Here is a 24,790-nt window from a genome sequence, read left to right as displayed (position 1 = left end):
CCTCGGGTCGAGGGAGACAGCTTTGGGGAGCCGCCTGTCCTTATCTGGGGGTTAGTTCACTTACAGTAATAAACGTTTTTCTTTTACTATCCCATGACCCAAAGCTAGAATAATGATTTATACCATGGGTATTTCCTTTGCTTTTTTGGGGGGGGGGGTGTTTTTTCTGTTCCCTCTTTGTATAATTGTTCTTTCCTAACAACGATTACTTTTTATGATGGGGTTTTGGATGAGGCGCAGCGTTGGGCCGCGGGGTCTCAGACCCGGCGGGCAGGGGTGGAGGACGGAAGGAGGGCCCGGCGCTTTCCGCGGCGGCGCTCGCCCAAGGGCTGGACGGGCTGTCCTGGAGGAGGGTTGCCCCTTCCCTCCCCCTGTCGCGTTTTAGGTCCGCCCTGACGCGGGAGGGAGAGGGTCTGCAGTCTGCGGCCGGGGGCCACTGCGGCGTGAAGCCCCGGGCGCTAACTTCCTCCAACCTCGGGTGTTCGTACCCATCCGAGGAGTGCGAGGCTCGCAGAGGCGACGTCGCCCACCGCCCACCCAGCCCGGTGGGGGCAAGGCTGTGACATCACCTCCCTGCTCTCATCCCGAGCTCGCGCAGTGCGTTCCATAAAGTGAACACGCCCAGCCGAGGTCGCCCCAAGGCCTGTCGGCGCCCGGAGGGTTTCAGTTCCAGGCGGCGGGGACCTGGCTGACCCGAGCGGTCGCGGAGCCAGAGCCGGGCAGGCGGGCCCGCCAGGGGGTCCCCACCCCAGGCGGGGAGGAGGAGACGGGGCAGACGACTGAGGAGGGGACGCCCCGCCCCAGTGCCCCCGACCCTCCACCCCAGTGCCCCGCACCCGGGTCTCGCTCCCTGCGCCACCTTCCACAGGCTGGGGCCGCGCCCCCGCCTCCCCGCCACCCCTGGCCCTGGCCCTCGCCGCCGGCTCTGGACCCCTCACCCCTCGCTCGGGTCCGCACCCCAAACGCCGGTCGCGCCCCTGCCTGCGTCCCCGCCCCCGGATCGCGTCCCCCCCCCCCATCTCGGCCCCTCACCCTTCAGGCCCGGATCCGCATCTCATTAGCGCCCCGACCCCCCTCCACCGCCGGCGGAACCCGGGTCTGCGTCCCGGTCCCCCCGCCGCCCCTCCCCCTAGCGCCCACGCCACCCCCCACCCCCGCCCAGGCCCGGATCCGCACCCCAACCCCCGGCTCGCCGGGTCCTGCATCCCTGCCCCCAGATCGCGTCCCCCGCACCTCACCGACCCCTCCAACCCCGGCCCCGGTCCGCACCCCCGCCCCCGGCCGCGCCCCCTCCCGCGTCCCCGCCCCGCCGCGCTCCCGCCCCGGGGCCGCGCTCTGGCGGCGAGACACGCCTGCCCGGCGGGCGGCTGGGGCGCCATGGGCAGCGGCAGCAGCCGGAGCGGCCGGGCCCTGCGGCGACTCCGCGGCCCCGACAGCCGGCCGGCGGGGTCCGGTGGGGCAGCCTCGGAGGGCGGGACGCGGCCTCTGGTCTCGGCGACGGCGGCGGCCGCCGGGGAGGAGGCCGGGAAGGCGGAGGCGGCTGAGGGGGCAGCCGAGCCCAACCCCGGCCCCGCGGCGCCCCCCGACGGCGGGGACGAGACCCTGCGCCTGCTGGACCAGCTGCTGGCCGAGTCGGCGGCCTGGGGCCCGGGGGAGCTGGCCCCGCGGGGTCCGGCGCGGCCCCGACCCGCAGCCGGCGCCGGGAGCCCGGTGAGTGTGGGAGCCCGCGGAGCCGTTGGGGCCGCGCCCTGTCCCCCAGCACCCCCAGTCCCCCCAGCCCCCAGCCGCGTGCTTCCTCCCACCCGCCTCCGCGCACCCCCCCCCCGCCCCTCGGCCTGCGCGGCGCCCGTCCCCCTCTGCCCGAGTGTCACCCACCGTCTCTGTGTCTCCGAATGCCTCCGAGATGTCCCGCTGATCACGCGGCCTGTCCTTCCCCAGCACCCCCTCTGATTTTCTCCCCGTCTGCCCCTTCTGGGTGCTGCTCTCACTGTCTCGAGTCTGGGGTGACAGTGCTGGGAGCAGCCTGGAAGAGAGGGGGCGGGGGAGACACACATCCCTTGGCAGAAATGCGTCTCCCAGGCTGTCTTCTGGCCAGAGCTCGCCTTCTAGAACTGTGTGTCTACCCTCAAAGCACAGCATCCCAGAGCCCTTCCAGCCCAGGTGGGAGCTGGCCAGGGATGCTGGCTTTTCTCTCAAGAGGAGGCTGCGAAATGGTGGGGACCGGTAGCCAAACAGTGGTTCACAAATGTGTCAGACACGTCAAGAGTCTTGCCTTGCTAGTCGAGCAATTCACATGCTACTGGCTATTTTTAAGATGCTGTGGAATCTGTTTTTAGCTTCCCGGTCCTCTCTTCCAGAACACTTGTAATAATAGTCCTGTTGTTCTAGAAAAACAGTAAAAACGAGCGCTCTGGTTTGGCAACAGTTTTCTCTCCAGCAGAGCAGAATGAACAAGATCTTGACTCTCAGCTGCCGGGCATGAAGCGGATGCCAAAGGCAGCGCCCCCTTTTCTGGAGCCCGACAGGCTTAACTGCCAGGACCCAGGGAAGTGTCTTCTGGGGGCAGCCAACAAGCAGCAGAATCCTGAAAAGGCCTCCCTGAGGGGTGGGGAGGAGAAGTGGCTCAAATCAGACAGTGCAGAGTGTCTCAGCCCCCACCCCACCCCATCCTCCTGCCTGTCCCCTGTCCCCTGCTACCCTCCCAAAGTGAGCCGCAGTGAGTAGGACTGAATTCGTTCACAAGATTCCTTCAGGACTACGTCACCATTCAGTTATATAACACTAGAAATGGATAAACAGTTGAGAAACTTGGGGGAAATTCTCAGAGAGCATGGAAGCAATCATCTAGTGTCCAAGTTTCAAGCGCCTTGGAAACTCTCAAAGTGAAAACGAGAGGAAAAGGAAAAGAATGGATTTCCCCCTGATACGCTGAGTATCAGTGACTCTCAGGGAGCAGGGCTGCCTTACTCACTGTCCCAGTCATTTCTACGAGCCCAGCACCCCGCTGGGTGCTAAAGCCAACACAGATGGCACGCGGTCCTTGCCCAAAAGCGATTCACAGTCCAGCTGGGGGAGAGAGACAAAAAGCAGAACACAGTGTGCTGAGACAGACTTGCACAGAGCCCACAGGAGGAGGGACCAGTTCCCTGGAGAAGTCAGGGTGACACGCCAGAAGGACGGCCCTTGACCTGAATCTGGAAGGATCTGTGGCCTTAGCCAGGCAGACAAGCAGGGAGGAGCATTTGTGCAGAAGGAACCCTGCATGCGTGGGTAAAGGCGATGGGGTCTGCGGTGCCCAGGCTGTGGATGGGGAGGGCCTGGGTGGGAGATGCTGACGGGTCGCTACCACGCTCTCAGGTCATTCGGGAGTTTCCCCACCTTAAGGAGTTTGGACGTCATCCTAAAAGCTATGGCTATCTCTGAAGGGCTGTGGGTGCAGCATGCTGTGTTTTAGGAAGAGGACACGAACAGCTGTGGGATGATGGGCTGGCCCAAGTAAGCCTGGGACCGAGAGAGCCCGCTGGGGGCTGCTGTGGTGGTGTGAGTGAGCAGGTCCTGAATGAAGCAGGACCGAGGGGAGGTGGAGGTACCTGGGAGGGAAAATCGGCCAGCGGGGGTGGTTCTTCTGGAGGTGGATTGTATGTACCTTTTGTGCCATAATTATTTCTTGAGTCAATCCTAGAATCTTAGATTATTAGATCTGTAGGAAAGCTCCTCGAGTCCAATTATTTTCAGGTGTGAGGAGATGAAGTGAAAAGGTCCAGGCTCCTAATTTCTTGACTGTAAAGTTCACAGTTAGAAGGTCAATCGCCTTTCCGCTCAGTTGTGAGGTTTATGCTTTTTGCTGTACAGATGACCTCCTTGGACTGATTCTCTCGGCACTTGTACATCTTATAAGATTCTGAGTCGACGAGACATCATTGAGCTAGGGAGAAATTGGTATTTAGTTGTATCAATATTGACTATCTAAAAACCAAAGGGCCAACTTCAACCCATACATAGAAGTCGGCCCTTCTCCGAAATGTTAGAGATGCTGTTCCCAAGGACAGAGCAAATGTTTCACTGAGCAAGTAAATGACACAATTTAAATTTCTTGAGGAGGGAAGGACGAAAACCTTCCTTAGGTTCTAAACTATCTAGCATTTTGAAAGAGAGAGGTATTCTTCATAAGACAGTATCAGACTCAAGTGAAACTATCCCTTTAAGCACCCATGTTTAAAAATTTTAACCGCTGTTGATTAGACTCTCTTGGAGACTGATTATGCATATCTCTGAGCCATCATCCTGAATATTATGGATTACACTCGACTTTGTTCAAAAATAGTCGTAGCTTATATTTCAACGTGCACTTGGGTCTCGGACACGCATTAACTCTTTTCGTCTTTAGCATTACTCTCGTCCATTTTTAGAGATGGGAAAGAAAACAGGCACAGAGAGGTTAAACAACTTAACCAAAGCCGCACAGTTATGGCGGAGTGGAGATCAGACTCTGGGCAGTCAGCCTCCTGTACCTTGTACCCTTATGATCAAAATGGCCCTAACAGTTATGATGCTTGTCACACTGTAACCATTGTCTGTCCCTGAGCAACCCCCACCCTAGTGGTCCCTCTCTGAGCTGCCCTTGGGGGAGGGGCTGGAGTCACATACCCACGCCTGCGGATTCTGTGTTTAAAGGAAGAGCAGGACCCTTCGAGGTCAGGCCAGAGAGAGGTTCTTCCCTGGCCCGGAGAATCATCTCTTTGCCCAGTGGGTTTTGTGGCAAATATTCGAGTTAATCAAGTGCTCATGTTTGTCTCATTTCTTAATTCTTGGTTGTTTTCCTGATACAGTGAAGGTTGCTGGGTAAGAATGAAGTATTGCCATGGTCTAAAACTGGCATTTTTAAAGTTAAGTTTTAAGAAGTATTTATGTTTATTTATTTATTTTAGAGAGAGAGAGAGATTGGGGATGGGAGGGAGTAGAGAGAGAGAGAATCCTAAGCAGGCTCCACACCCAGAGCCTGATGCGGGGCTCGATCTCAAGACCCTGAGATCATGACCTGCCATTAGGAGTCAGAACTTAACCAACTGAGCCACCCGGTGCCCCTTTTAAGAGGTATTTAAATCGATGATATATATCACTATGTATGATATATATATATTCCTATCTACATAGGTATCTACAAGCGGCATTATGTTGATATTGGTGAAACTATAATATTCCCTTTTGAATTTTTATATTAAAACTATCTCTTAAACAGCTTTTATATGGCTGCATAGTATTTTTAATGATTTTAATAAATACAAAATATCCATCAAGTCCATATACTTTAGCGAAACCGTCTCCTATTGCTGTCCTGGGTTCATTTCCACCTTCATGTCTGTGCAATGTTAGGTGTACAAGGCAGAATGCCTTTCCCAAAGCCAGTGGGACTTTAAAATCAACAGCATTTTAGTGGGATATTAAAATGGAAAACTATTTAGGATGGAAAAATTATGTGAGGAGAGCTGACAGTTTGGGTTTGGGTTGTATTAAGTTATTTAATCCGATTCTAGTTTTCTTTCTTTTTTTTTTAAATTTTTAAAAAGATTTTATTTATTTATTTGACAGACAGAGATCACAGAGAAGCAGGAAGAGAGAGAGGAAGAAGCAGGCTCCCTGCTGAGCAGAGAGCCCGATGAGGGGCTCAATCCCAGGACCCTGGGATCATGACCTGAGCCAAAGGCAGAGGCTTTAACCCACTGAGCCACCCAGGCGCCACCAATTCTAGTCTTCTAACAGTGCAGTGCTATCTCTGGTCCTTGGTGCTCTGGTAGCTCGAGGAGGTGCCCTGCACGGCTGGTCCGTGCGCTCAGCTCGGGCCACGTGCCATTCGAGGTGCTGGGTGTACGTAGTGACTCAGACGGGCAGAAGCTCTGCTACCATTCTGATGACAGTAAGTCCACCAGGGAACAAAATAAAGTACAAAGAACAATAAAAGCAGGGGCACCTGGTCCGTTAAGGGTCTGACTCTTGATTTTGGCTCAGGTCATGATCTCAGGGTCGTGAGATTGAGTCCCACGTCGGACTCTGTGCTCTGTGTGGAGTCTGCTTGGGATTCTGTCTGTCCCACTCCCTCTGACCCTCCCCCCCAGTGCCTCTCTCTCAAATTAAAAAAAGAACAGTACAGCAGCAGGGGCTGGGGAGAACAGGAGTGGGTCCAGGTTGTCCTTATTTTAATAGATGGGCAGGGATGGTGTCACTGAGGGGTAGTACTTGGGAAAGCTGTGGAGGAGGTGAGGACTGCCCCACTTCTGTGGGAACTGCTGTTCCAAGCTGAGGGGTCAGCCAGTCAGAGGTCCTGGGGTGGAGCCTGGAGGGTCTGCCCCGAGAGCAGCGGGTTGGGCGGTGTGGTTGGAGTGGAGAGGGCAAGGTCAGGGTAGCGGGAGACAGGCTGGTGCCCAGGATGGGCGCCCAGTGTCTAGGCAGAGCATCATGGTCCTCTGGCCACTGTTAGGCCATTGGCCCACTGACACAGAGGTCTTTGTAAGTGCTTGGGGCTCAGGGGGAGCCGAGCAGAGCATGGGAGCTGAGCGTGGGAGCCGGCAGAACAGAGGCGCGTGGAGGGTCGATCAGAACACCAGTAACAACGATGCCAGCTAACACCCTCGTGTGTGCCAGGCAAGCACTGCTGCGGGTGTGTATGTGTGTGAGCTTGTGTGAGAGGAGCCAAGGACCCGGCCCTGCTGTGTTTAGACGCAGAAAAGATAAGGGGACATGCCAAAGGGGACAACCAGTAACGGGGGAAAAATCCAAGAGGACGCCATGTCTGGAAACCAAGGGAGGAAAGCGTTTCGAGAAGGGAGAGGGGAGCAGCTCTTGTAAATGCTGCTTGATGGGATGACCAGGATGAAGCCAGGGAACTGGCCACTGACCTTAGCAACCTGGAGATCCGAGGGCTGGGGTTCATGGAGAATGAGGGGCAAGGGACCAGAGTGTAGTCAATGCTTTCGGGAAGGTTCTTTCTCCAGTGCAGTGGCAGTAGATAGTCAAGGATGGCTCTTTTAGGATGCCCTATTAACCATAAAATCTCAGTCCCAGACGGGCTGGATATACAACGTCTTTGAGATTAAATGCACTAGTAAAATTCAAGGGCACTCTTAGAGAGGAAACTCTGATACAACCCAATAAACACAAATTCTGCCCCTTTACTACCACATTATGTAGTTCAGACTTTTTCCCCCTCCTGCCTCATAAATCTGGGCTGATCAAGATCTAGGGAAGTTTGTTTTCTGGGAAGTTTTTTGTTTTTTTAGGATTTTATTTGTTTTTATTTTTTAAAGATTTATTTTATTTATGTTTGAGAGAGAAAAAAAGAGAGAGCGCGAGCATGCGAGTGAATGGGGAGAGGCGGAGGAGGAGACTCTCTAGCAGACTCTCTCCTGAGGGCAGAGCCTGAAGTGGCCGGATCCCAGGACCCTGAGATCATGACCAGAGTGAAATCAAGAGTCCAACGCTTAGCCAACTGAGCCACCCAGGTGCCCCTATAGATCTTAGTTTTTCTTTTTCTTTTTTTTTTTTTTTTGAAGATTTTATTTATTTATTTGACAGAGACAGCAAGAGAGGGAACACAAGCAAGGGGAGTGGGAGAAGGAGAAGCAGGCTCCCTGCTGAGCAGGAGCCCTATGCGGGGCTCGATTCCAGGACCCTAAGATCATGACCTGAGCTGAAGGCAGGCGCTTAACTGACTGAGCTACCCAGACACCCCTAAAGTTCTTATTTTTAAATAATCTCTATATCCAACTCGGGACTTGAACTCACAACCCCAACATCAAGAATCACACACTCTACTGACTGAGCCAGCCAGGGGCCCCTCATTTTCTGGAAACTTTATTGTTGCTGCAAAGGTAGCACATTTTGTTTTTACAAGAAGGTCAAGGCCGATCATGCGTTCTAGTTAGGCGGAATGAATCCATCTTCCAGCATTTTTGTGAAGGTTCTGTTTTGCTCTAGCAGAGGAGGACCGGGATAAGGCTTGTGTGTTCCCACCAGCCAGGACTTCGGGGTAGTCCAGGTTCACAGCTACCGTGGAGGTGAAGGGAAAAACAGCAGTCAAAATGATTACGTGGCTGGAAAGCAGATCACCAGAGAGACTTAAACGTGATGGATGATATGATGGACTTTTGGCAAAGAAAATAAAGCCACTGTTTTGAAGAGTTACTGTCGTCTGCATTCAGATGTGATCTATACCAAAGCACACAAATTTGAGTGGGAGTAGGTGGTATTTGAGCAATCTAGGAAACACAGAGGAGTCAAACGTAGTGCTGACGCTCAGAAAGCTCCTAGCTGTGTTCTGGAGGGTTGTGTAAACGCACCTTTGTCGTTCATCAGGGAAGCCCTGCAGCACAGGTGTGTCGGAAGTATTACACACCCAGGGGGTTGAATGATCCCACCGGAGGCAGGCGTCTTCCCGGTGGGCCTGACGTCTGAGTTGGTTCTGAAGGATTGGCTGAGTTTTCCAGCAGCAGGAAAGGGATGAAGCAGTCCAGAGGGGGCAGCATGTGGAAAACCCAAAGGGATGAAACAGTGTGCAGCCCCTTATAGCCGGACAGCGAGGGGATGTTGGGTGGAGTGCAAAAGGCAAGCGGGTCGCCTGGAGTCCGGATTTCACAGCCCTCTAGGCTAAGGGGTGGAAATTCATCGTGTAGGCAGTGGGGAGCTCATAGAAGTTGTCTGTGTTTATTATACTTAAATGTTGATTTTAAAATCAGAAGAGGTAATAGACATGCACAGGAGAGAAGATGTGAAAGATGTCCTGAAAAGAAAGTGTCCCTCCCACCGTCGCCACCTTTTCCCCAGGTCCCTTCCCGGAGACATCGCCTTATTTCTCGTGCCTGCTCTCCAGGCCAGCCTCCCTTTCGGAAGGTCAGAGGTGGCAGCGGGGAGGGAATGAGCGGGGACTGTGCAGGAGTGGGAAGCTCGGGTAGGAGGGTACTGCACTGATCTGGGGCAGAGACGGTGGGAGAAGACCAGGTGACAGGTGGGTGTGACAAGCAAAGGAAGACGAGTTTCTAGAAAGACGCGGGGGCTTCTTGCTTGTGTAGTTGAGCCTATGATCACGCTCAGTGCCTTACACGTCGGGTCGGAACGGGAGGTGGACCAGTTCCAGGGGCCGTCTGAGATTCATGTCCACTGCGGAGAGTGGTTCGTGAGCATTGGCCTGCAGACAGCTGGGCTGGGGTGTGGTGGGGGGAAGCACTTGGACTGGGGGAGAAGAAGATTAAGCCTGGGGAAGATCAAACGCTGAAGGCAGAGTCCTCCCCTCAGGGGACCTGTAAACACAGTGAGGCTGTAAACTGTGAAATGCACAGTGCCTGGAGATGTGGGTCGGCTGGTGACCTTGGAGGGCTCCCTCCCTCCATGGTTGCAGGATGGCGGCTGCTGTGCACGGGGTGAGAGCCCAGCCCCGCAACGCCTGACCTGAGCAGTGGCTACTGAGTGCTGGGTGGAGAGGCGAAGCGGGGGGAGGGCGTGGGTCGCTGTCGCATGCCTGACATCCAGCGGTGCTGGTGAAGACTTTCTGCGCCCAGGAGCTCTAGCTCCCTCAGGGGCTGGGACAAGTGGTGCCTGGGCTCTGGTGACGGGCCAGCAAGAGTCTGGGGAGACCCAAGGTTCTTACCTCCTTCAGGGCCAGGAGCCCGATACCAGCAAGGAAGGAGACTGCTGGCCTCTTCCTCCCAACATCCAGTGTCCTAGAACCTGGTGGTCTCTTTCCAGTTGGAGAATCAGTCACTAACCCTGAAGGGAGTCAAGGCCATGAGGCCCACATCTCATTTGAATCGGGGAGGTCTTTGGGGCTCAGCAGGGGGAGCTGCCCCAGGGCCCGGCGGGTCCCCTGGGAGCCACGCCAGGTCATCTCCCTCCCCATTCAAGGGCCCGTGCCCCCAGATCAGGGCCGCCCCCAGGGTGGGCAACGGTCCGCCTGCAGCCCATCCGTGAGTCCAGCTGAGTCCCCAGTGTCTATAATGGTGTGAAGATGAATGTGGTTGTGCTTTATAAGGTGAGAAAACACTATAAATGCAATTGATTGTCCTTTTCCTCCAATCCCACCTCGTTTCGCTTCTCCAGGCCTTCATTCTCTTTGGAAACACTTTCGTGAAGTCATGGTCTTGTGAAGGGAGGTGGGGGCTCCCCGGCCGGTGGTCTCAGAGTCAGAGTCTCCTTTGGGAAAAGTCTGGTGGTCATTTGATTCATGCAGAACAGCTCTCCCCGGGGAGCCCTGGGAGGCCTTGGAGTGGGGCGTGTGGGGACAGGAGCGCCCCCTGGCGGTGGGAGGGCTGGACCCCCCCCCCCCCACACACACACTGCAAGGCACAACAGGGGACCTGGCGGAGTTGGGGAGGCCAGGCACCAGGGCTGCCCTCAGGCTGTTCTCTCCACACTATGTGTTCAAGTGTCCATCGTGAGACAAGGAGCCATAAAACCCTCAACCAACCAGACCAACCTGGGCTTCTAAGAAGGATAATTCTTCGATAATGAAGAAGGGGACGTCTTCCCGGGCTGTGAAATATTATTACCCGGCCATAAAAGGGAGAAAACTACTGGGATTCCTGGTGGCATCCGTGGGTGGAGCACGCGACTCTTGATCCTGGGGTCGTGAGTTCGAGCCCCACACTGGGCGCAGTGAAATGCTGCTACACACAACGTGGATGGATCTCAGAATCCTACACTGAGGGAAAGAAGCCAGGAAAAGGGCGCACGCTGTGTGATTCCGCACCGGTCGTGGCTTCCAGACGGAGCCACAGATCCGCAGGGACAGTGGTTGCCGGGAGGCAGGAGCGTGGCCGAGGGAAGCAGGGAGGACCACAGAGTGGGCTGAGGGCCGGGATGGTTTACCGTGGAAGGCTACCGAACTGGATTCCTTACAAATCTGTGGCAATTCTGCATATCACTGATACCTGTGTGTGTGTGTGTGTGTGTGTGTGTGTGTGTGTGAGTGTGAACATGAAGAGTTAAATTCTTCTCTAAATAGAAGAAACAGAGCAGAGACGTTTTGGTAAGTAAAAGATACAGTACATTTCCTAAAAATTAACCACTGATACTTTGCTTTTTCCAAAGTGCCCTAGTGTAGGAGTGTGAGGAGACTAAGAGACCCTCTGATTCACTCCCTCCCCAGCGCTTGTGTGTTCCTCCAAGCCTGCACAGGATCGCGAGTGATGACACACACATCCCCCGCCCACCCGCACACACTCACACTCTCCCTGAGCTCAGCCCAGTTCCCACGGCCACCGTCCTCAGCCCAGGCGCCATGGCCCCCCGGGCTCCCAATGTCTGTCTGGCCCAGAGGTGGCCAGCTGCCAGCTGGCGGGTGGCTGGAACGTGCGTCCACGCTAGGCCTGGAGCCGCCAGCAGGGGCTGCTGTGTCTTTGCTTTTCATCCAACCTCCCTTTGCTGTCTCAGTGAGCTGGGTTTCTGGGAGGGTGTCTAACACGGTCCACATCTGACAAAGTCAAGTGAAAGGCTGAAACGCATTGACAAGGAAAGGACCGCACACTCAGACCTCGGGCACAGGAAGAAACTTCAGTAAACATGGAGCAAATGTAACAAGCCTGAGCCATCAGGAAGATTATGAAAGCAAGAGCACCACGTCCCTTCCGAACCTGGCTGCAGGGTGTGCAGTCCCCGCTGGTGATGGTGTGCCCAGTCCTAGCTGCCCCGTGAGGCCAGCAGTGTGTCACCGTTCATGGCAGGGAAAGCAGTGGGGCAGTGGAGACGGGCTGATCCTGCAAAGGTCTGACTCTCCCGCTGGGAGAAACTGTATTTGTGACAACGTTCACAGAGTCTGGTGATGAGGGGGCCTGGCCAAAGCAGGTGGCGGTGGAAGCGGCTTCCGGCTGAAACTGACGAGAGGCGCAAGGGTGCAGATAGCATGACGTTGAAAAAGCAGCTGGGGATGGCTGGCAAGCTACTGCTTCTCTTCTCTGGAGCTCCTGGGAATGCAGGCAGGCCCAGCGACCGAAAGCCGTCGGGAGGCAGGTCAGTGGCCATGTAAGCAAAGACTTTCACGGGTACCCGAGAGAGTTGAAAGCAGGGTCCCAAAGAGATCTCTGTCTAGCCCTGTTCACAAGAGTGGTATTCGCAGCAGCCAAAATGTGCAAGCGACCTGACAGCCGGATGGAGAAACAGAATGTAGTACACACACGCAGCAGGATATTAACCAGCCTTAAAAGGGAAGGGCATCCTAACACCTGCTCCAACGTGCATGAACCCCAAAGACGCGTCAGCTGAGATCAGCCAGACGCGAGAGGACAAATGCTCTAGGTTTCCACTTAGACAAGGTGGTCAGACTCATAGAGCCAGTAGGAGGGAGCTTGGGGTGGGGGATGCACAGGACGGGGAGCTGTTTAATGGGGACAAAGTTTCTGTTTTGCAAGATGGAAAGAGCTCTTGAGATTGGTTGCACAACAATATGAATGTACTTAATCCTGGAATATACATAAAGTCTTTGTGGTGCCTGGGTGGCTCAGCGGGTTAAAGCCTCTGCCTTCAGCTCAGGTCATGATCCCAGGGTCCTGGGATCGAGCCCTGCATTGGGCTCTCTGCTCAGCAGGGAGCCTGCTTCTGCCTCTCTCTCTGCCTACCTGTGATCCCTGTCTGTCAAATAAGTGAATAAAATCTTAAAAAAAATACTGGAATATACACTTCAAAATGGTTAAGATGGTGAATTTTAGGCTATGTGCATTTTATCATGGAATTTTGTTTTTAATTAAAAAGAACATTCAGGGACGCCTGGGTGGCTCACTTGATTAAGCGCCCAACTCTTGATCTCTGCTCGGGTGTCAGTCTAAGAGTCATGAGTTCAAGCCCTGCATTGAGCTCCATGCCCAGTGTGGAGCCTACTTAAAACAAAGCAGATCAAAAAAAAGAACATTCAGATAGTCTGAGCTGCTCTGAGATGGGATGGGTGGCTTCAAGAGGCAGTGTGGGTAAGTGTGTGTGTGTGTGTGTGTGTGTGTGTGTGTGTGTGTTACTTCCTGTCTTCTTTCTTCACTCCATCCCTACTCTCTGTCCCTCTTCCGACTGTGAATTCCTTGCTGACTTGGAAGTCATCTCCTCTTCATCTTTATACTCCCCAAAGGCAAGAATGAGTGTTCAAAGAAATGCGCCATGATAGTAAGTTCCCCATGGCAAGGTCGCCAGCCACCAGTGGTCACGGTCAGCTCTTGGCGGTACTGCTGGGACTGGGCTGTGCACCATTGTTCTGGGCCAGCCTCCACTTGCCGTGTTGGGCAGGCAAGAATAACCTTTACCGGAAGCGCGTTGAGGCTGGCTGGCCCTCCCCTGCCCATCCCTACGGGGCTGGCATCGGCAGGCCACACCCAGTGTGTGCTTGCTTCCACTTCCCATCACTAACGTTTCCCAAGAAACACATCAGAGCTAATTTCTCAGGGAAGAGTGTATTGTACAGGGACCTCTGGTTATGCCTCGAAGACCAAGACCAAGTCCCCTCAACCGACCTCATCACGCGCTCTGGTCACCTGCCTGTGGGACTTCGTCAGAGGTTACCCTGGATTGGACGTTGGTTCACATGGTTCAAGTGATGTTTCTTGGTCACCTGTAGGATCGCTGTTATGCTAAGGATGAGCTGGATGGATAATCTCTCATCTCACAGCAGTCCTGAGGGCCAAGATACCATTATGCAGATGGGTAAACTGAGGCTCAGAGAGCCTCACAATCCACCCAAAGGCATATCATTATTAAATGACACAACTGGGATTTGAGCCCTTTTCTCTATTATGCTGTTTGTACTCTACTATGCCAACTGCTATATAGACTTTAAACTGAAGATTATAACAACCCAGCAACTTGACATTCGACTTAATTCGGAAAATACCCCGTGTTTGTCCTGTGCTCAGCTTGGAGAGCTGTAAGCTCGGGAGAAGTGTTACTCTTGCTGGGGAGGACTAATTAATACTAATGGGTTAATAACTAGTAGACAGCATGGTATGCAGCATCTGTCCGATGATAATAGAAATGGTAACAGCCAGTGTTTACCGAGAACTTACTAAGTGCCAGGCACTTTGGAATGACTTTAAAGTATCTCCCAGTAAACTTGCTTTGCACACGAGGAAACCACTGCTTAGAAAGGTCAAGACAACCACCCCGAACCACAGAGCTGGTAGGCCAGGGTTTAGGCTATCTCTCTTTCAAAACTCATGCTTCTGACTACCATAGTGCCCACCTTCTCCAATCGCACATTTTATAGCAACATCCACCCCCCAGCACTATGCTTTTACACATCTGGCTAACTGTTTGGTGTGTTTAAAACTTACTTCTCGGGGCACCTAGGTGGCTCAGTGGGTTAAAGCCTCTGCCTTTGGCTCAGTTCATGATCTCAGGGTCCTGGGATCGAGCCCCACATCGGGCTCTCTGCTTGGCAGGGAGCCTGCTTCCTCCTCTCTCTCTCTGCCTGCCTCTCTGCCTACTTGTGATTTCTCTCTGTCAAATAAATAAATAAAATCTTTAAAATAAATAAATAAGTAAAACTTACTTCTCCAGTGACATTTCCGGCACCTCGAGTGCAGAGTGCATGTCTAGGTGGCTGCTGATGGAGCACTGGGTGTGCTGGGGTGCTGGGTGAAGGGCTGGTGAGTGATTGACCCATGTGATTACATCTCTGAGTCAGAGGATGGAGGAGGGCTTTAAAACAGAATTTGGAGGGGATATAAGCAGCTTCCAATGGGGGAAAAGTGCAGTTCTCTCTATTGGCTGTGTAGGATCATGGAATGAGGGAATGCAATTCTTCCACTATGAAAAGGGAAAAAAACCAAAACCTTTAAAAGTCCCCATTGTCTGCAGAATAAGGAAGGTCCCTCTACCAGGCCTGAATGCATAGATTTAATTTCAAGTGGTCCCAGACTAGAAATGCCACCGAGGTACCTGGAAAAAAAGTCATCTTCCTCTTGGGCCTTGAGGAATACTCGCAAAGACATTTCCAAGGACAATGAGCAGCACACAACAGGAAATAACCAACTATGGACGGAACCCAGTAAAAACCAGAAGAAAAAAGAGTTAACAAAAACAGACAAGTGAAGGGGCACTTGGGTGGCTCAGTTGGTTAAACGTCCAACTTTCAATTTCAGCTCAGGTCATGATCTCAGGGTCGTGGGATTGAGCCCTGCATCAGGCTTCACGATCAGTGGGGAATCTGCTTGAGGGCCTCCCTCCCCCTCTCCTTCTGCCCCTCCCCCCTCCAAAACAGATCAATGAACACTTCAGTTGTTTGGATTGCAGGAACAGATTATAGTCGATTTATGTTTATTATGTTTAAAGAAAATACCTGCAAAGCACAAGGGCCTAGAGAAAGTGACATGATATATTTGAAAAAGAACCAAACACAACTACTTGTAGAAATGGAAACTAGAATAAATAAAGTCAAAGATTCCAATGGTGTGGGTTAGCAGGAGATTAGAGGAAGATGAAGAGATCAGCACATTGGAAGACAGAGCTGGAGAAATGACCAGCCCATCGCACCCAGACGAGGCTCTGATCCAGGATGCTTGAGAAAAAACCCACAGTAGACATTAAGCTATGAAACAATAGAAACTTTCCCTTTCAATAAGGGAGCAAGACAAAGAAGTCTGTTATCATCATTTCTTTTCATGTAGCACCAGAAGTGCAGAAAGCCTAGGGGGAAATCAAATGGCTGTTATTCTCAGAGAATGTGAATGAAAATAAAAATAATACAAAAAGAATCTATAAATAAATTATTAGGGCTAATACAAGAGTTGGTAAATTCACCAACCCCCCAAATATATATATTTCAGTCATATTTCTGTAACAACAAGAGATATAAAACTTTATTTAAAAAGTTTATATTGTGGTGTCTAGGTGGCTCCATCAATCACACGTCTGCCTTTGGCTCAGGTCATGATCCTGGGGTCCTGGGATCGAGCTCTGCATTGGGATCCCTGCTCAACGGGGAGTCTGCTTCTCTCTTCCCCACCCCCTCAAATAAGTAAATAAAATCGTTAAAAAAATAAAATAAAAATTTTAAAAAGATGACAGTGATAATAGCATTACAAATACAAGTTTCTAGGAACTGGTCTAAAAAGAGACATACAGGGCTCCTGGGCGGCTCGGTCAGTTAAGCATCTGCCTTCGGCTCAGGTCATGATCTTAGGGTCCTGGGATCGAGCCCCACGTCAGGCTCCCTGCTCAGCAGGGAGTCTGCTTCTCCCTCTCCCTCTGCCCCTACCCTCCCTTCACTGTCTCTCTGTCTCTCTCTCAAATAAATAAATAAATAAAGTCCTAAAAAAAAAAAAAAAAGGACATTAAAGGCCTGAATGAAGGGGAAACAGTCCCAGTTCATAAATCAAAAGGCAGATTATTATAAAGATATCAATTCCCCCCCAAATGATCTGTGGCTTAATATCACCCCAGCAAAATCCCCAAGATTTGTTTCCCATGGAATAGGCCAATTCAAATATGGGGGAAGGCAAAGAACAGAGAGTATTCAAGATTCTTTAAAAAAAAAAAAAAAAAACAAAAGGTGGGGTGGGAGGACCTGCTTTACCAGATGTCAAGGTTCATTGTAAAGCTGTGGTCCCCGGGACAGGCTGGTGCGGGCCCAGGGCTCGGCACCGACCGCTGGAAAAGCCCACAGACGGACGTGAGCTCTGTCTCCACACCCTTGTCTGGGGACAGAGAGAGCTTTGTGGAGGCGAGGGGAAGGCCTAGAGGTGAGAGATAGGGCAGTGCGATTGGGTCACCCTCTCTCCACAAGGCAGGGAGTTGCTTCTGTGAACTTCGTCAAGTGACCCGCTGCCGCAGCCTCAGCTTTCCGACCTGTGCAGGAAGCAGACGGAACCAGAAAGCCAGAGGGAGCCTTTCCGGCTGTGGTTTTTCTAGGACCGCGGTGGCTGTCCACTGCCAGCAGAAATCCAGAACCCAGGTGGGCCGCACCCCTGGCAAACTTTTGATGCTTCTTCCTTTTGTCCTTCTCAAGGTGTCCTCAAAGCAGAGCACTGATGAGCACCCAGAGAGCGCCGGAATCTCCAGGTGAGTGCGAGGCTAGGGCGAGCGCATTCCCTCCGCCAGAGGCCACAGCTTCTTGTGTGGCCCCCAGGTCCCAGGTCCCAGCTCCCCTGCCCGATGCAGCTCCCTCCTTCCAGGGACGGTCCTGGCCAGGGAAGGTCCCATCCATGGAAACGTGCAGAAGCCCTACGGTCTCACGGCGGCCGTGACCTTCCCCCAGAGAGAGGCTCTGACCCAGATCATCGAGGACCTTCCCGATCTCCCTCATTCACGCAGAAACTGTGTGCTGGGGGACATCTGCCGACGATCCTTCCAGGGTTTACAGCCCAGAGGGATGGCAGATGGGGCCCCTTTAATCCTGTTACAATTTTATCAGGAAAATGCTTTTAAAACCCCGGGGAAGAGTCAGATAAGGCCCTGGGCCCAGAGACCAGACCTCCTCTGCTGAGGGCCATCCCGCATGGCTCCGGGCCTCGTGAGGGTTTCAGGGCATCAAGAGCAGCCCAGCATGAGGCTCGGCTGGGGTGACCTTGGGCCCTTGGCCTGTTCTCCCTCACCGCATCCTCCTGGGTTCCTCACCTCTGAAGGGATCACAGTGATCTACCCTGTCTCTGGTATTAAGATGTGAACAGGTGTAAAACTTCTGGTGTAACAGCTGTTTTATGACCAGTTCCCAACGGCTGCAGGGCAAGAAGCTGGCTGGTTTCCCTTAGCGACCACACGTTTGCGGGGGTCCTTCCCTGAGCAGCTTGGTCTGTTCACAAGCGCAGGCAGTGGGCTCCTGGGAGCTCAGAGAGGGAACGGGAGAGGCCGGAGGGCTCCCGGAGGAGCTGGTGATGATTCAGCTGGTTGGAAGGCCATGTGGGGGGTCGCAGAGGAGGCAAGAGGAGGGAGCACCTGGACAGCATCTCCAGCTGAGGACACTGGGTGCCGGCAGGTGGCGGTTAGCACAGGGCCCTGGAGGTCATGGAGAGCCGGAAGTTCCCCCAGGTAGAGAGGGTGCCAAGTGTCAAGCTGCGGCCACTGGCCACCGCTCTCAAGTGCGAGGAGGCTGGGACCCCGGGAAGTGGGAACACTTATACCCGCCGGCACCAGTGGATTCGGGCCCAGAGTCCTGGTCAGCACGGTGGAGAGCCCTGGTCCTCCCTCAGACCCTCCTCCCCTCCTTGTATGGTCCGGGGATGGGCTTGGCACTCGGCATCTGGGGGTGGTCTCGGGTACAAGGGGGGACACGGGGTCCCTCTGCAGTAGTTGCGCCAGGGGCCCCGGCCGGCGCTGCTGAGCTGACCCAGACGCCCGTGCCTGCGGTTCCGTGCTGGGGACCTGGGGACACGCCTGCCTGTGGGCCCCAGCTCCATGCTGGCTGAATGTTTCCACTGATTTTAAAGAGAATTAGTGTGATTTTTCCTGCTTTCGTCAACCTGAGGAGTTTAGAAGGGTTAAATTCTACCTGGAATCAATTAGCTCTTTCTTCTGCCTCTTAACCGAGGGGGCCCCTTCACTCCCTGCACACTCCAGGAGGCCACCACCCTCACCGGGGTCCGCTCCTCCCTCCCTCCCTCACCTGCTTTCATGGGAGTCTCGGCCAGGCTCCGTCAGCCCTGCTGCCCAGGGAGGAGGAGAGGGCCATGGAGGCAAGCTCCGAGGGAGGCTGGCCCACGTCCGGCTCAGGACTGGAGTGGTCTTCCTCTGATCCCCAAACTTGGGCTCTGTGGCCTCTAAGGAGAGACCCTGTATCCCGCCCCACATCTGCCGTGGTTCCCCGTCCCCCTCCCCCTGCCTGCAGGCCCTCCGTGGCCCCCACACAGCTCTCAGAGGCAGTGGCCCCCCTTCCCTCCCGGCCTCCTCCCCCAACCCCTGCTCTGCTGTCAGAACCCGGCAGAGCAGCATTTCTGGGAGAAATGTCCTAACACCTGCAGTTTACTTTGAAATACCTCCAGAAATCAGATGAAGGAGATTTGTGATAAAGTAAATACAGAAAAAAAAAAAAAAGTGTATTTACTTCATTATTGAATCTACAATTTCAAACTTTCTAGATGCTTGGAAGTCTTTGTAATAAAATGCTGAAGAGAAAAATCCTTCAAAGCCCTGTTAAAGTATCTCCCCCCAAATGCTCGCCCCCCACCCCCGTCCTTGGCAAGCTGGGATGTCCCCTCATCTGCGGGCCCCCAGCCTCCACACTCATGACCTGTAAGGCAGGAGGCGCACATGGCCGTCTGGCTCCCGGCCTCACTCTGCCTCTCGAAGGCATCGCGGACACCTGACCCATGTCTGGTCCCTCACCGTTCCAGGCACATGGTCAGGTGTCTCCCAGACGCTTGTTGGAAGAACGTTTGATGTGAACCTGGGCCATGTGGGCCTTGACCCCCCAGTCCCGATCATCCTTGATGACATCTGCAGAGGGACATGGAAGAGGCAGGGCTGAGCCGGTCGAGCAGGCTTTGAGGACAGGGCTGGCCTGACCTGAGATCTCAGGATTGGGTAACAGAAGCTGAGGGGGCATGGGGGGGAAGCTTTGTGGCTCTGGTGGCTCCTGTCCCCACTTGCCCAAGGATCTCCCAGCCCGGCTCCCTGAGTTCACAGGACGAAGTGGCCCCAGCTGTCTGACCGGCAGAGCCGTGCAGGCTCCTTCTCTAGCACGACAGAGCAGGCTGGGGGGCTCGCTGTCCCCCAACTGGCGACAGGCAGCTCTGGGCTGCAGAGCTCAGCTCTCCTCCAGATGCAGCCTGAACCGTGCCCACGCCCTCCCACCTGTGGGAGGTGCCGGGGAGGCCAAGGCCAGTGCCAGGCAACACTAGCAGGGAGCAGCCTGAGAGAAAGGGAAGTTTGGGGTACAGGGTACACCACCCAAAAGTCCCTGTGATGTCCAGAAAGTCAGAGAGGGGATGGGCCACCAGGTGCAGGCTGGAGGGAACCACTTTCTGGAGCCCGGGCACCAGGAACAGGGGTGTGGCTCTGGTCACTTTTGCCATGCCCAGTCCTGTCCTGAGCAGCTCTATTCCCCACCCCCCGCCCCCGCCCCTGCAACAGGGGTGCCGGCCCCGTGAGTAAATCAGGCAAACGGGTATCTCGACACGAAGCACACATTTGCTCAGGGCTGTGCCATGTGCGGGACTGGGTGTCACGTGCTCTCTGTGTGTTATCTTACTCATGCTCCAGAATGGACTTAGAAATACACCTCCATGTAGAGGGGAGGAAAAAACAACCCTGCTCAGAGATACAAATGCCTTGTCCAAGGTCGTAGCCCTAGTAAGTGGCCGAGCTAGGATTTGAACTCGGGCCCTGACCCTGAAACACTCCAGGGGCTGGCTTCCAGGCAGGGTACGTAAGGTCTTGGCGGACAAGGTCGTAGGCAATGAAGCAAGAGAAATAAGCAGAGGCTTGTCCTGTAAAAGAATAAGAAGTTAATCCCGGGGCAAAGGTTTTCGGGTTTTGGTTTGAGCACGGGTCAGACGTCCCCGAATGGGTAGGCCATCGTAGAGATGATGAGTTTGAAGGTAACATCTTGTCTCCTGACATCGCTGTCTGTGCTTCTGGCCCCCAGAGCCCCGGACAGTAGCCACAGGAGGCCCGGGAGGCAGTCGGGCGTCTCTGCCATCTCCTACGACTACTCGGAAGAGGAGCTGATGGCCAGCATCGAGCGGGAGTACTGTCACTGAGGCCTCCGGAGCAGCCCTGCAGGCCCCTGTCCCAGCCAGCCGGACACTGCTCCTCTGCCCCACCCCCACCAGACTGGGGTTGCACCCCCACCCCCCAGCCCTGCCCTGCCCAGGCTCTGGCTGGAGCTGAGCCCCTCCAACATGCAGCTACTCCTGGTTCTTTCAAAGATCCAGCTTCAAGCTTGCTGGCAAGGGGTGGTCAGCCGCGCAGACACCGGTGCGAAGGCAGGCGCAGGTGCGGCCCCCAGGTGAGGGCGCAGGTGCGGCCCCCAGGTGCGCGTGCAGGTGCGGCCCCCAGGTGAGGGCGCAGGTGCGGCCCCCAGGTGCGCGTGCAGGTGCTCTCCAGCTGCTCCTCTCTCAGTCTCTGGGGAGGCCTTGCCTGCGGGGTTCTCCTGGAGCCCGAAATGCTTTCCACGTCGAATGGCCCTCTCTGCTCCGGGACTGGGGCTCCTCAGTGAGAGGGGCCCGGACGGGCTCCCTTGGGGCCTCTAATATGTCCGTGATTCTGTACACGAGCTGCCTGGAGATGTGGATGTGTGAACTGGGGTTCTGTGGGTCTGGGGCGGGGCCGGAGAGTCTGCATTTCTAACCAGTCCCTGGGGGAGACCCCTGCTCCTGGACCCCAGCCTCGCTCGGGGTAGGAAGGATTAAGTCTGAGCTTTAGAACTTCTCTGACTTTTCCTTCCCGGCGCTGGGGCCGTGAGAGCCACCGCCCGCCTGGCTCCCTGGATAGAGGCCTGCTCCCCTCCTGGGCAGGTGTGATGGACGCCGCGTGCGGGGCTGCGAGCTGGAGCCCTCAGTTCTGATCCCGAGCGAGCAACCACTTCACCCCGTGGGCCTCAGTTTCCCTCTCTAGAAACTGACCCCTGGAGGCTCTTCCAGGCATAGCAGCCCCGACAACCTCGGATCAGGCAATTCCAGGATTCCTCCATCTCTGCTGTCCTGCCACCCCGTGGGGCACAGAGCTGCCGCTGCAGCTGGGGGTAGAGGGAGAACCCCAGCCCCACCTGGAGGAGGTCTTGAGAATACCTGCTCTCACCAGCCTGGTGGGACTGGTTTCCTCTCTTCCCACCCGGGAGAAGGCACAAAGTCATCGTGGTGAGGCCAAGAGAGCCCAAGAACGTCCCTGTCTGACAGATGAGGAAGCCGATTTGCCGGGGATGGCTGTGAATCCAAGACGGGGCCGGGGGAGCCAGAGGCTGACCGGAAGGCAGGACCCCTGCGGGGGCGCAGGCATGACCGGCCTTGGAAGAAGGCTCTGGCTGGCGTGCGTTCTGGGTCCAGGTGGCAGGTCCCTCTGGAGCAGCTGGGAGGGTGTCAGAACAAAGGGGCACGTGGGTGCAACGTTAGCTTTTGCCAAAGCCAGAAGGGGTCTCAACTTGTCACAGTTCCCACCTCCCTGGCGTCGCTGGCAAGACGTGAGATCTCGGGCACAGATGCAGGGCCCCTTGGCACTGTCCCCAGACCCACAGGCCTGCTGCCGTCACAGGCAAATGGGTGTTTCCATCGACTTTTATTACTTGGCAAGACAGCCTTTGGTCAGATGTTCCATCGCTGGGAGATTGGTACTGCCGAGCCAGAGGACGGTGCGTGGGGCCTTCCAACAGCCCCAGGTCCCCCCCACAGCCAGAGCTCCTCCCCATGCAAGCCCAAATCATTTCTTTTGATCAAAGATGAAAGCCATTTCTATTTTAATAATACAGATATTTCTCTTAAAAGTGGTTAATATTTTTTTTCTCACCACCAGACACATTAGGCCTTGAATCTCGTGATGTAAAATGTTTACAGTTTTACATCATTATTTTGTTAAAATGGAACATATTTGGCCAGTTTCCTGCCTTTTCCAGTGGAAACCTCACACAACCGTTCACGAGATGAAAGTGTTCAGAAAAAGAAGACGTCCCCCTGGGGCTACTACGGTCTGTGTCAGTGTCAAAGTGAGAGCCCGTCATCAAAGCAAAGCAGTTGTTCTCAGGTCTTTTTTTTTTTTTTTAATCCCCTGAATTCGGGAAAGTATCTTCTGGACAGTGGCCAGCCGAATAAACCATGTGCCCCAGCTGTGAGGTGGAAGGTGGCCAAGTAGGCCCTGTGGGGCGCTGGCCCAGGGGGCGACGGGGAAGGCCCGGGGGCCTACATGGGGTCTCAAGGCCTGTGGTGGCCACTCGCTGCTCCAGCCCTTCCTGGAGCAGCTCCGTGTGCCCCTGGGGCCCCAGCGCCCTGCTCTGGCTCCAGAGCTGAATACGGGTCTTGTTCACAGATGGGGAGGGAGGCGGCTCCACTAGGAGGAAGAGAAAGGCTTCAGGGTCGAAAGTGACAACGACACGTGTCGAGGTCTGGGACATCTGAACACCACAAGTGAGTCTCCCGGTTTCTGTGGTGGGCGCGCTCCACTGAGAGGTTGCAGAGGGCCAGGAATCCAGGAAACACACTCCGTTCCTGTCTCTGAGAAACATCGTGGCCGTTTCCCTGGGGCAGAAGCAGAGCCATACTGTCACCTCCTTCTGCCACTGGGGTTCCCAAGCCACTCCTCTCTGGCCCCCAGGCTCCCAGCCTCATCCGGCCACCCTCCTCCTCACTGTGAGATGAGCTTTCCTGAGATGGGCCAAAGTCATCATCTTTTTTTTTTTTTTAAAGATTTTATTTATTTGAGAGAGAAAGGGAGGGAGAGAGGAGGGGCAGAGGGAGAGAATCTCAAGCAGATTCCCCACTGAGCATGGAGCCCGACGCAGGCCTCAAACTCATGACCCTGAGATCACGACCTGAGCCGAAATCAAGAGTCAGATGCTTTACCAGCTGGGCCACCCAGGCGCCCCTTGATGGTCGAAAGTCTTAGAACCACTTCCCACTAGGCTGCCCATCGTGAGCTGTGCTGCCCCCCAGGGAAGCCCCCCAGAGCCTCTGTACCTCCATCTCCTGACTCCCACGGCTGTGAGCCTCCCCGCCTCCGCCAGATGCCTGGTTCAGGCGTGAGATCTGGTCTCCGCCAGGGAGGCCACGCTGTCCCCAGGGGCCGGGACACCTGTAGACATGTATTCAGTCCGGAGAGGGGAAAGGCTGTCAGAGAAGAGTAGCCATAGCCCCCCACGGAGGTCTAAGCCATGGGGGTGGCGGTCCTGCTGCTCTGGCGATAATTAGGCAGGAAGAAACCTTTCCTGGGTGCCAGGGAGAGGATAAACCACGTCAGAGGCTCTGAAGGCCCGTGCCCTCTGCTAGGAAGAAGGCGGGGTGGAATCAGCCCTTCGCCACGGGGGCATATGGACCCCCGAGGACTAATCCGACAGTAACAGATGCGTGAGGCTCTACTTTCTGTGGTGAAGTCGTCAGTATTCAGAATTGGAAAGCAAAAGCTGCCTTTTCTGTGGGGTGTGGACCCCAGGAAGGAAAGGTGACACTTATTTTAAGCCTCCGGGAGGCGGCCATCCCATGGGCACCCCGTGGAGCCGGTCGGTGTCTGGGGTGCGGCCACACGGGAGGCTGAAAGTGTGTGTGGTTTCTTGTGGCACCAAGGGCCCAGGGTGGCCCTTCCAAGACCCAGGCTTCTGCCAGCATCAGGGGGCCTGTGGCCAGGGGTCAACAGTGACACCACTGGGCAGCGAGATCACAGCAGCAGCAACAACTGTTAGGACTTCCTAGCTCAGCCCCTGGGGAGCTGCGGCTGGAAAGATCCCCATCTGGGCTCGCTAAGCCCCAAGAGATTTAGGACAATTTGTAGGGAAAGATGAGGAACCGCAGAGGGAAGGGCTGAGTTTCCTACGAATCTGACAGGAGAGGATCTGAGTGGAAAATAAAAATAACACGGCCTTATGGGCCAGGGGACCCTGGAGGGATAAAAGACAGATGTGACAGGAATGAGCCAAGACCCGTGTGAGCTCAGATGAGGGGCGGGGAGCCGCTGGGGGTCTGGGTCCTGCTGTCCACACCACTCCCTCCCTCATCCTTGGAGAACTTGGGGTAGGAAGGAGCCAGGCTGATCAGCTTCTCTCCACAGCAAGAGCTGGGAGCCTGGGGACTGGGAGAGGCCCGCGTGGAGGGCGGAGGCCCGGACTCCCGTCTTGGCCTCACTTTCCAGCGAGTGACTTGGGGATCTTAGCCTCCTCGTCTTTTCGGTGGACAGATGGCTCCTGTCCTTCCTACCG

The 24,790-nt window shown here is 54.8% G+C and overlaps 1 protein-coding gene across 1 annotated transcript; it reads left to right on the top strand.

Annotated features, from left to right (window-relative positions):
* The first annotated feature begins 1,358 nt into the window (after positions 1-1,358).
* On the top strand, positions 1,359-20,912 carry CYS1 (cystin 1). The gene is made up of 3 exons (XM_032866834.1): positions 1,359-1,710; positions 16,967-17,019; positions 20,540-20,912. Exons 1-3 carry the CDS (start codon positions 1,378-1,380, stop codon positions 20,652-20,654), a joined length of 501 nt encoding a protein of 166 aa, XP_032722725.1. The 5' UTR covers positions 1,359-1,377; the 3' UTR covers positions 20,655-20,912.
* Positions 20,913-24,790: the final 3,878 nt, after the last annotated feature.

This window comes from Lontra canadensis, unplaced genomic scaffold (assembly GCF_010015895.1).
Source record: "Lontra canadensis isolate GAN:19392208 unplaced genomic scaffold, GSC_riverotter_1.0 scaffold32, whole genome shotgun sequence".
Classification (NCBI taxonomy): Eukaryota; Metazoa; Chordata; class Mammalia; order Carnivora; family Mustelidae; genus Lontra; species Lontra canadensis.
This window is presented reverse-complemented; position numbering and strand designations above follow the sequence as displayed.

Bases quoted from the DNA above. Each gene is read 5' to 3' on its own strand.
- CYS1 (XM_032866834.1), top strand. From the start codon at position 1,378: ATGGGCAGCGGCAGCAGCCGGAGCGGCCGGGCCCTGCGGCGACTCCGC. The intron at 1,711-16,966 runs GTGAGTGTGGGA...GTCCTTCTCAAG, and splicing joins CAGCCGGCGCCGGGAGCCCG to GTGTCCTCAAAGCAGAGCAC. The intron at 17,020-20,539 runs GTGAGTGCGAGG...TCTGGCCCCCAG, and splicing joins GAGAGCGCCGGAATCTCCAG to AGCCCCGGACAGTAGCCACA.